This window comes from Anolis sagrei, chromosome 4, assembly GCF_037176765.1.
Source record: "Anolis sagrei isolate rAnoSag1 chromosome 4, rAnoSag1.mat, whole genome shotgun sequence".
NCBI lineage: Eukaryota > Metazoa > Chordata > Lepidosauria > Squamata > Dactyloidae > Anolis > Anolis sagrei.
In genome coordinates this window covers 44,672,672-44,685,407 of record NC_090024.1, presented here as the reverse complement: position 1 = coordinate 44,685,407, position 12,736 = coordinate 44,672,672, and the positions used below count along the sequence as shown (strand labels likewise).

Below are 12,736 nucleotides of genomic sequence, written 5' to 3'. Positions count from 1 at the left end.
GGGTTTATAGTCTGTTGGGGCACTGGAGCTCTTTGGCTGAGAATTCTAAATGCTGTCTCTAAACAGAACAAAAATCACAAGATACTATAGGGTGTTGCCTGAATGGTAAAAGTAGAATCAGTGCTGTTACTGTCTAGTGTTAGAGGATTAGAGGACTCATGAAAGGTTGCATGATTTTCACTTGTGCTTAATGGACTCACTGAATCCCTTCCTGCATGACCAGTGGAAGATTTTGTAGCAAATCAAAAACTACAATTGCAAATTATGCATACTTGCCAGTTATGTTCCCTTCCAGTTCATGTAATGAATATTATAAAGCAAGATATTTGCCTTTGATCAATCATTTGCTTTTTACATTACTGCAATTACTACCAGCAGTTGGACATTGCAGAGGGAATGCCATCTATGAGTTTGGATATTTTTCAGCATGTCAGCAAGACATCACACCTCTGTCGAAGTCTGCATTTTCATTCATAATTATCTGATACATTTATAGCAAACATAACTCTTTCAGGAAAGACATGATGCCAAAATATTTTCATACTTCTCAATTTACTGTAAACAAAAAAGTGACGGGTTTGCTATCACTTTGTGCACCGTAATTATTACTACACCTGGAAAGTGCTGTCTGTGGATCTTTCAGGGCTGTAAACAGTTTTTTTTCAGAGTCATGAATAAAAATTCTGTTCTACGGCTGTTTTATTTTCCCCATATGACCTACACATGTGCTATTTTTGCACATAGAAAAGCAGCCGGTAATGTAATCCAATCCTCTATTCTTCATAACATTTTCCCAAGCAATCAGAAACTATTAGCATGCTTATTCTTTTTAATTAGTTTGTGAAGTCTCTCATCACCTCAATGATACTGAATCCCAGCTTCCATAAACCTCATGAAGCACAGCCAATGATAAAGGTTGATGGGAGTTGCAGTTCGGCAACAGCCAGAAAGCTATACGTTTTCTAGTCCTGCTGTGAAATGAGACATAAGCAAGTGAGCTTTCTTACAATGAAGTAGAGTTTGGCAAAATCCGTAATATACACTGGAAAGCCAATAAGTATTGGGAAAGCCAATCCTACCTTATTGTATAATTTGTAATAGATTTACAGGTAGCAACCTACAGAAATGCTTTCTACATTAGTAGCACTGCTGTCACTGTGGAGGCTCCCCCTACCCATTTTCTACCAAATGCACATAACACAGGATGGAAGTGAATATGAAAGCCCATCTTTGGCATTTTCAAAAGTCTTGCTTCTGAAGAGGCTTCATGACAAATGATACATGTCTAAGATTATTTGACATTTTTTATTGAGACTAAAATCGAGCACAGGTACAAAAAACTTCATGGGTTGCAGTACAAATCTCAGTTTGTTCATTTGCATACCGAAGACAATTCTATTCAGTTTAATTAGTTGTATTTTAATTTTCTAGACTTCAAGGAGATAATTTGGCAGAAAGAGCAGAGGATGTGTCTGTTTCTTCTCAGACCCCTGAGCAAGATGTATCAGAATCTGTTGGTAAGTTTTGGGGAAGCAGTATTATCTCACAGGGAAGAATCACAATGAATTTATCAATACATGTTGGTAGGATACATTCTGAGATCGCCACAATTAATTTTGTTTAATTCTACAGATTAGTGGTTCTCATGAATTGTTATATTGTACACTCATATCTCATTTATCAGTTTATAGTAGTGTGGCAACAATAACAAAATAGTTAATTGGGATCTTTCCCTATTATATAAGTTCAAGTTCCATCTCTTGACTTTTATTTCTGCTCACACTGCATTCCTTGTTGAGATTGCACTTAACACAGTGTGGAAAACGCTGATGTAGAATTGACTTTTGAAGATACCAGCACAATGCTGCGGTTTGGCAGAATTAAAGTGCTTGTCTCTGCTTTTTGGATAACGATGCATAACTTGGTTAGCACAAAATGCCTCTCCCATGGCAACATATTTATTCAGAATTAGCAGAAAATTCAGAATACACAACAGATGGTAAAGGGGGAAAGTGTTTTACAACGTTCAGAGACTGTTTCAGGTCAGATAATATGAGATAGCTTACATTGTATTATTTCATGTTAATATTTGCCCTATATATAAGGATCTCAGGATTGCATGAAATAAAAAACAATTATAAACATTAAACAGTAAAAATATTTACATAGTCAAAATAAAACAAATTTAAAGCAGTTAGAACAGTTAATTTGTGGCAACACTGTGAATGTATAGGGTTTTTAAGGCACAGAGTACTCAGAGGTGGTTTGTAAGTTCCTTCTTCTGAAATATAGCCTACATAACATAGCATTTGTTGGTAGTCTCCCATCCAAGTACTAACCAGGGCTGATCTTACTTTGCTTCCAATATCACACAGAATCTAGTGAAATTAGGATGTTCAGACCATACTAATAGCATTCAACTCCAAAACCATATTGATATTTTAAAAGTAAGTTTCATTCAAATATTATTATGATGACATTTATTTATGTCCTGCTTTTTCTCTCCACAAGGAGACTCAAACTGTTGTAGTCAGATGAATTCCACAGAACCTTTCTCAGAATGTAGTTGGCAGATAGTTTTGTGGCACTCAACTATCTGCCAACAAGCATGTCTTTCAATTATATTTTAGGATTATTGAAAATTACTTTTTAGAATTTTCCCACAGCTTCAATACTTGATTACTTAACATGGTGAAACATCTATCCAAATGTACATTTTGGCAAACATTTACAAATTTGAGTTAACCCATGGCATCATAAAACCATGTCTGCCATCCTTACCAAGCTTTTTGCCCACAGTTATCCACTGCACCCAGAACACACTACATAAAAATAAAAATATTATTAATTCCACACGGTGTATACTTTTTTTACTTCAAGCTTTCGGACTCTGAAATATTTTCCTGGATCCTGAATGGGTCCATGGGCCTCTTGTTAACATCCTCTGCTCTAGCATCCAATCTCAAATGAGAGATTTGATGTTTACCCGGCTATTTCATCACTTCTGGAAAATTCACCATCGGTTTTCTGTATCAAATCACAAATATTAAGTTCATGTCAGTAACAAATGTCAGTAAAGATTAGGACAAAAAGAGATAGACAGGTCAGGTTAGCATACACAGAAGGATAGTATTTGTGCAAATTAGAGTAGAAGTAATAGTCAAGAAAGTATATGCATTTTTAACTAATGTCAAAGATTTTTAACTGGCAATCAGTTTTTATGCAGTTATTTTTTAGATAAAGTTGTAATCTTAAATTGTTTTAAGTTAACAATAGCAATATTACCAATAGACACAAAGATTAATCTAATTGTGACAATTAACAAGTAAACAAAATAGTCCTTAAAGATATTCTACTTTAAAAAAATAAATAACTTGCTTGTTACGTCTTATAAAATCATAGAGTTGGAATATCCAGTCCATGGGCCATCCAGTCCAACCTCCTGCCAAGAAGAAAAGAGTTCTGAAAATATACTATTCCTTACACAAGTAATATGCATATAGGCCTTTGAGCTGCAGCCATTATATAAGTTACTCAAGGCCATACCAGTGGTCTGCTAGTTGTTTTCTGGTTTCCTTGGACTCTCTAGGCTGTCCTATAGAGTCTATGTATCTGCAGATCCAGATTAGCTTAGGTGAGAAAAGGTAGTAGCAGTCTATATGTACCTTGAAGAATGAAGGTTAGATTCAGGAAACCAGTTTTGCTAGACATTGGGGAGTTGATAACAGGGAGCATGATTATTAGATGAACTCTTTGGGTTTCCTCTTTTTGCATCCTGAGTGCTTTTAACAATGTTAAACTATCGTTATTGGAGAGATAAACATCTATGACTCTACTAATGTTATTGAACACCCACTTCTATAAACTCAAGCAGCATAGCCAGTGGTCAGGGCTAATGAAAATTATAGTTCAACATTATCTGTAGAAACCGAGATCTAATCTAGTCTAAAGTTACTTGAGTGAGTCCAGGATTCACATACTTCCTCCACTCTCTATTTCTGCTATGGCTGAATGAATTAGATTTTTATACTTCTAGAGCTCTGGCGTGGACTGGTCCATGAGGTCATGAAGAGTCGGAGACGACTGAACGAATGAACAACAACAACAAGATTTAAATTAACTCTTGTTGATTTAATCTGAGTTCAGCAAGCCATAATCAAAACATGCTTCAGGGTCCTGATACATTCACAAACTAAAGCTAATTAGTTTCATGAGTTCTAACATAATGTGAAAATGTGTTTAGTTAAAAAATACTGCCGTGTTGTGCACATTAATGTAAAATACTCTTGGTTGGAATAATGCTTTATTTGTTTGTCTATTTTAAATCCTATCAGTGCCTGGAGCAGAAATCTCAATGGAAAGCAGTGATGAACTGGAGAATGTACCCCAAACAACTGAGAGGGTAAGAGCAGAAACTTTACGTGTACTGCCTAGCATGCTATGGAAGATTGCAGGTCCCTTATTAAGTGGGCTGTTGTAGGTTTTTTGGCCTTGTTCTATAAGCTTTCTCCTGACATTTCAAGGGTGAGAGAAAGAACTCTTGTCTGATGGAGCTAGGTATGAATATTTCCTGCAGAGGTGAGAGGATCCTTCTTGTCCTTTGCTGAGTCTACCGTATACCATGCAGCTGTGGACAAGTCTACATAGAGACCACCAAACACAGCGCCCAGACATGAATCGAGGAACATGAAACTGCAGACTACTTCAGCCAGAGAAGTCAGCCATAGCAGAGCACCTGATGAACCAACCTGGACACAGCATATTATTTGAGAACACAGAAATGCTGGACCGCTGTAACAACTATCATGTCAGGCTACATAGAGAAGCCACCGAAACGCACAAACATGTGGACAATTTCAACAGAAAAGAAGAAACCATGAAAATGAACAAAATCTGGCTACCAGTACTAAAAAAACTCTAAAGTTGTAACACTAAATAAAAAACAAAACTCAAACACAGGGGAACTCCAGCCAGGAAACAATCAGGAACACCTGGTCACCTCTTAATGAGGAAATTTCCCAGGCAGTAATAAACCACACCTAAAAACTATCAGGCCATCAAATGCTAATCAAGGTGACCAATTGAAACATTCACACCTAGTTCCAACAGACAAGAGTACTTTCTCCCACCCTGGACCTTCCACAGATATATAAACCAAATTTTCCTACTTTTCCAACAAACTTCACCACTTCTGAGGATGCCTGCCATAGATGCAGGAGCAACATCAGGAGAGAATGCTTCTACAACATGGACATACAGCCCGAAAAACCTACAACAACCTAGTGATTCCGGCCGTGAAAGCCTTCGACAATACATTAACTTCTTTATTATTAATCAATTCTGTTTGACTAGATTAATTGGATGAATTGCTGTTTCTGGCATACATCTGAATGGTACAGTACAAGCCTACATATCATATTCCTTCGCCTTCAGCTGTGCAATGAATGTTCAGCTGAAATATTAATCATATTGAGCCCACTATGAATTAGCCTCCAAATTAACTGACCTACTATTCAATATGAGTAAGTATCAACTTTTATGTCACAAATAAAAATTTACTTTCACTTTTGCTGCACGTCATTTTTTAAAAACTAGAATTTGAACATATCATATGTAAGTCAATATTCAGGCTCAATATGAGCAAATATAAGCACTTTTAACTCTCTGTAATTAAAGAGACCTAGGCATCTGCAGCTGAAATAAATTGCATGTAAAAATTCTGACCTGGCTGGTTCATACCTTTTTAAAATACATATATATTACATATCTAATAATGTTTCATGACATAAGCATAGCTATGCTAATGTCAGCCTTCTGTGTCACATTAAGCTAACTAATCTATTTTCGTTGGCTTGCTGTTAGTGCAAAAGTGTGTGCAAGTCTCCACAGAACAGGTACTCCTTTCTATAAGGTGTTTTATTACAACCAAGGCAGCAATATTTTATGGCTCATCTTATACTCATTTGGTCTTCCCTTGATTTTAAGAACCTAAATCAAATAAATTGTACTGACACTCATTTATAAAAACAAATTCATATAAGAACTTAACTTCCTCACACTTGTTAACACTAGAGAAATATTTAAATGTGTGTGAACTTTGTCAATGCGCCACTTAATCCAGCCAAGCTTATTTCGCAGGGTATTGCAAAATTTGAATCCAAAGCAAACAGTCTTGGGAAGGGAGAGAGAATGAACATGAGAAATATGTCTCTTGTTCTTCAATGCACATCCCTTGTGTTGTTTGTTCATACCTATAGTAGGAGCCCCCAGTAGTACAATGGGTCAAACCTTTGTGCTGGCAGAACTGCTGACAGACAGCTCAGTGGTTCAAATCCGGGGAGAGTGGGTTGAGCTCTCTCTGTCAGCTCCAGCTCTCCATGCAGAGACATGAGAGAATCCTCCCATAAGGATGGTAAAACATCAAACATCTGGGCATCTCCTGGGCAATTTCCTTGCAGACGGCCAATTTTCTCACACCAGAAGCAATTTGCAGTTTCTCAAGTCACTCCTAACACAATAAAAAAAGCCATCAACATGTTATAACTCTGGGTTCTCATGCCAAAATCACTCTTGCTAAAGGGAAGATCAAGCTTCTGTATTTCTCTTCTGTTTATTAATATTTTGAATTTATCAGTCCATACCCAGAATAGAAAAGGTATAGGAAAGATATGCTCAAACTCCCACTGCTTTCAATTCAATAAAAACAGAACCATCAAGGAATTGTATTCTGTATATGCCCCTTTAAGTTGTCTCTAGAGTTGTTTCATCAGTTTCATATTGGTTTCTCAGACACTTCCTTCCCTTGAAACATAGCTTACAGTACCTGGTATTTATTGGTAGTCTCCTTTCTAAGTACTAACCCGGGGTGATCCTGCTTAACATCCAGGATCAGCTGATGATTTTAGGTTATTTAGACCTATTGGAGAATTACCTGTAAGACTAGAGAAGCAGAATGGAAAAAACAGAAAGACTTTACCATTGCCTCACCACCAGTTACTTTCAGTGGGACAATGAATTCTACGAACAGAAAGATGGAGTAGCTATGGGGAGCCCACTCAGCCCAGTCATAGCTAACTTCTACATGGAACACTTTGAAGAACAAGCCCTGGAGACAGCAACCAAAAAGCCCATGATATGGTTCAGATATGTGGATGACACCTTCACCATTTGGAGCCATGGAGATGAAGAACTCAACAGGTTCCTGGACCATCTTAACAGCATCCACCCAAACATCCAGTTCACCATGGAAAAAGAAAATGAAGGAAGACTGCCTTTTCTAGATGTCCTAGTCATCCGCAAACCAGATCAACAATTGGGTCACACCGTCTACAGAAAACCCACACACACAGATAGATATCTACATAAAAACTCCAACCATCACCCAAGTCAAAAAAGAAGCACCATCAAAGCCTTGGCAGACCGTGCAAAAAGAATCTGCGAACCCCACCTCCTCCAAGATGAACTGAACCACCTCAACTGGGCTCTCCAGGCCAATGGATACTCCACCTCAGACATCAGAAGAGCTGCAAGACCAAGAACAAGCCACAAAAGTCAAGATGAAGATCCACCCAGAGGAAAAGTGTTCCTGCCATACATCAAGGGAACCACTGACCGCATAGGGAAGCTGATGAGGAAACACAACATACAAACAATCTACAGACCCACCAAGAAAATCCAACAAATGCTACGTTCAGCAAAGGACAAGAGGGACCCTCTCACCTCTGCAGGAGTCTACCGTATACCATGCAGCTGTGGACAAGTCTACATAGGGACCACCAAACGCAGCGCCCAGACACGCATCAAGGAACATGAAAGGCACTGCAGACTACTTCAACCAGAGAAGTCAGCCATAGCAGAGCACCTGATGAACCAGCCTGGACACAGCATATTATTTGAAAACACAGAAATGCTGGACCACTCTCACAACCACCATGTCAGACTGCACAGAGAAGCCATTGAAATCCACAAGCATGTGGACAATTTCAACAGAAAGGAAGAGACCATGAAAATGAACAAAATCTGGCTCCCAGTATTAAAAAACTCTAAAATTATAACAGCTAAACAACAGAGAGGAAGAAACCAGGCACAGATTAACACCTCCCAGCAACAGGTTTTCCCAGGTTCAAGCAGGCCTTCAAATGCTAATGAAGGTGATTAGCCAAACATCCACACCTAATTGCAGCAGGAAAGAGCTCCTTGCCCCACCCCAGCCATTCCACAGATATATAAACCCATTTGTCCTAATTCCAACAGACCTCTGAGGATGCTTGCCATAGATGCAGGCGAAACGTCAGGAGAAATGCCTCTAGAACATGGCCATATAGCCCGAAAAAACCCACAAGAACTGAGAAAGACTTTACTATTGCACATTTTAAATTCTACTGACAAAACCTCTCTCTATTTAATTTTTTGCTGTGGGCTTAATGAGAAGGGGAGGACCCCAAAAACCAATGGGCCTGGATTCCCTTACTATCATGCATCTTTTTGCTAGCTCTTTTCCTCCCTGATACTCTTTGATTTAAGCACATTGTGCCACAGCCTTCAGTTCAGCTGGGTGGTTCATAGGCTTTATATACTAGTTACTCCCTCACGTATTCACAGCAGGAGATTGATTATGAAAGAGAGTGTGGCATGATCTCAGGTTTATAAAAGATCCTTATCAGTAGTTAACATATCTGGAAATGACGTAACAATTGACCGGAGGTTCCATCTTGGCCTGACCCTTTTAGGCATCCACTTAGGCATCTCCACCCTTTTATTATCTGCTAGTTAGCCACATGTCTTGAAGATGATTTTTCCCCCTGATGTATATGACTCCAACATTTCTTTAACAATGAATTGTTTCAGGAACAATTTAGATTGGAGAAATAGAAGAGGTGAACTTAATTTACTTTTTGAAGTGCCGCCACTTTAGTTTAATTCAGAGGTGCCTGCAGTCACCTTTCAGCTAAATTTAAATGTTGGGACAGGTTTGTTTTGGCATACAGTTTTGTTTTCTGGGTGACTTGAGCCAAATAAAAAGTTTATCCTCCACTGCATTTTACTTGTTAGCACATGAATATTATATCCTCTTCAGTTTTATCATGTCTGTCTTTTATCTTTTGTTTGTAGTTTCGGTGTGCATGCTTTTTGTTTTCTTGATCCATTTTTATCTTGAGTGACTAATGAATGAATAAGGATGTTATTTATGAAATACCCTGTTTTCAGTCTATCTCTGAATAAAAGAAACCATTCTTTTCTCCTTCTCCACCTATTGATTAACAGTTTATGTTCTAGACTTTTTTCAATGCAATGCTAGCATTAATGTCTGGGAAAAGATTCTCATTTGAGATGGTATCTTAGTCAAGTGATCAAAAAATACAGTGGTCTCACGAACTCTGGAATTCAGGAGCTCTGGGTCTACTAACTGAGTATTGTAGAATGATATATAACATTTGACATATTTTCCAGTTATTACAGATAGTTTAATTCATGACTGATTCTTTTCCTCTAAAAAAAAAAAACCTGTCATCCTGACTTCAAAGTCTGCCAATGCTTCAGCTGAGGAAAAGGGGAAGCTAGTTCTGATCTTTGGGCCTTAGGTGGAACAGAAGATGTGTCATTAAAAATACAGAGCAAATTGAACATAACTGTTACATTGAGGAATCAAGAAGAACTATAATTTCTCCTGTGCTAAAGCAGACCACACATGGTGCACATATATATATATAATTTTTTTTGCCAATGACCATTAAACATGAAAGATAAATGATATAGTGGCATATATTAATGGAATCTTTATTAATTTACCTTGCTTAATTCTCTGAGATAGTTCCAGGGGGGAAAAAACTCCTGGAGACCTTATCTTTGAACACGTATCTTTTATTCGATCCTGTAAGCCTTCTTAGTAAAACTGTGCAGAAATCAGAATAGGGATACATTAAAATGCTGATATCTCTCAGCTGTATTGTTTTTGTATTGCCAAGAAGACCACTATTTATTTGATATTTGGTTGTAGAAAAAGAATAGGAGCAATAAATCAACTGAATTTGAAGCCAAACAGAAATAAAGAAATGAGATCAGACCGACTTGAGAAACACCATGCAGAGATAAATATCACTGGCAGGATTCACTGTATTCTGGCTGTAACATTTTAGAACACAGATACATTTCTCGATTTGTTGGTCAGTCTTTAACATCATGTTGGGTTAGTGAACAACATCTACAGTAGAGTCTCAGTTATCCAATCTTCGCTTATCCAATGTTCTGTATTTTCCAATGCAGTCTGCCTCCCGCCCGAATCCACAGCTGTTTCAATACATTGCAACAATTTGGTGCTAAATTCATAAATACAATAATTACTGCATAATGTTACTGTGTATTGAACTGCTTTTTCTGTCAATTTGTTGTAAAACATTATGTTTTGGTGCTTAATTTGTAAAATTATAACTTAATTTGACATTTAATAGGCTTTTCCTTAATCCCTCCTTATAACCCAACATTTTTGCTTATCCAGCATTCTGCCAGACGATTTATGTTGGATAAGTGAGACTGTATTGTACTTCATTAGTTCCATCTCATGTTATGATAGCAGTTATAGAAATAATACAGAAAGAATTGGGAACAGCTACCGGGCAAGTTGGCCAAGTGTTTGAGGGTTAAAATTTTGTTGCTTTTAAGTCCTTTAAAATATGGAGAAAAATAACTACATATTTGTAAAGTGGATTAAAATATCCCCTCATGCTTGTTAATTAGTACATTTAGTTTAAATACAAATTAACTTTCAATGTGCTTAAATTGTCTTCAGCTAATATGGTATTAATTTTAATATTATTAATATTGAACGAAAAAGAAATGAATATTCTGTCATTTATATTCATTTAGTAGCATTAGAGTGCAATTTCTAATGTGTATTTAGTAATCTGCTGCTGAATTTTGATGACAAATTATGAGATTTTACCTGTACAACCCGAAACATGTTTTTAAATTCTATAATTTCCTTGTGTTTCTTAAAAATTAATTTTCAACATATGATGAAGGAAATGTAACTATTCTAAGTATTAAAGACTAAAGTATGTCACAAGGAGATATTGTTTCTAGTTAGTTTATATAATTTGAGAACTCTATTTAATACTTTATAGTTAATATAAATATATAATAGAAATGTAATGTACAGGTAGTCCCCGAGTTACAAACACCAGACTTATATATGACACCTAGTTAAGTACAGATGTGAGAGAACAAAAAGTGAGAGGAAATCTACCCCTAGAAAGATAAATTCACTCTTGTAAGTTATCAAGGGGAAAAAGTGGCTCCATTGAAGCTTTACCACCAATCCTTGTTTCCATGACAGTCAAAATTAGTCAACATTTTCAAAATCCAATTGTCACAGGGACAGAAAATGTAATTAAAATCTTTTGAACAGGGGCAGAGACAGCAAAATAACATATTTTTAAAATAAAAAAGCAGCCATGAATTTGTGACTGTAGGAAAATATGTTACATGCTACAGGTGTTAACTCTTTTCTATGCTATCCCAAACTTTAAAAATGGCAGAAATTACACTTAAAAATGCACCTTTTCTGATCTTCATACAAATTAAATTTAAGAACAAACCTACAGAGCCTATCTTGTTTGTAACTTGGAGACTGCCTGTATAAAGACCAAGATATAGTAAGGACATGTGGAGGTCTGAAGATGCTATTTTATTTCCTAAAAGGTAGATTATTCTAATAATGTACATCATTTTGAGTTGAGTAGAAGATTGTGTCTGAATTACACCAATGACACTTCAATAAGGAAGGCCTTATTGAAGTGTCTCCGCCTCTCCCCGGATTCGAACCTACGACCTGTCGGTCTTTAGTCCTGTCGATTCAACATCTAAGCTTTACAGAGAATATGACTTTAAGGAGCATTTACAGGAAGGGATAGTTTACCCAAGATTTTTTTTTTTGTATCAGAGCTTAGAAAATTACTATTTGTATTACATGTGCAATAGTTCAGATAGGTTGAAAGATTGTAGTAGTTAGAGTCCAAAATGTAACTTTTGCAAGCACTTAAAGCAGTCAGTCTTTATCATTCTATATGAACCCGTGCAATTTTTCATAAAATATGAACTTTTTGGGGGAAAAACAACAAGATTTCTAGTGTCCAAATTACTGATGTTCAAATATGTAATAGGTTGGCTATACCTGTTTTATGTGCATGCCTTTGTGCAGTCTCTTCTGCCTGCATTAGGTTGAATCATAGCTCAGTATGCTTTTTATGTAAAAAAAATGCACTGGCATGCTGCCTGCCATACGGAGCAGAAAGCTTGTAATTTCAATTACATGGCATTTCAAGTGGAGCAGACCCTAACATTGGACATAGAGATTAAAATAGCTGTCAATATTGCACCAAATCTCTGAGGAGGATTATTATTTTTAAATTACATTTTTTTTTAAAAAAGAACTGGCTCGCACAATATGTGTGAATAGAGCATGGAGCAAAACAAGTGAAGAGCTGGCAAGCTCTGAAAGTGAACAATAGGAAGAAGTCATAGTTGCATGTACAATTCTCTCCATAGGTTATTGGGCCCTGATTTGACCTTTAAATTATTGTTTTATATGCCATTGGTGTGATCTTTTATTGCATTGTGTGTTTATTTTATACGTCGTTTGGGGCACATTTTGCCATATGTAAGCCACTCCGAGTCCCTTCGAGAAGATGGAAGCGGGGTACAAAAATAAAGTTATTATTATTATTATATGGTTAATGCT

The 12,736-nt window shown here is 36.8% G+C and overlaps 1 protein-coding gene across 1 annotated transcript in view; it reads left to right on the top strand.

Annotated features, from left to right (window-relative positions):
- C4H8orf34 (chromosome 4 C8orf34 homolog) overlaps positions 1–12,736 on the top strand; it is a 114,971-nt gene that overhangs the window by 81,519 nt on the left and 20,716 nt on the right. The window contains exons 9-10 of the mRNA XM_060775440.2: positions 1,432–1,517; positions 4,335–4,402. Coding sequence (XP_060631423.2) covers positions 1,432–1,517; positions 4,335–4,402 — 154 coding nt within the window. The remainder of the gene's footprint in view (positions 1–1,431; positions 1,518–4,334; positions 4,403–12,736) is intronic.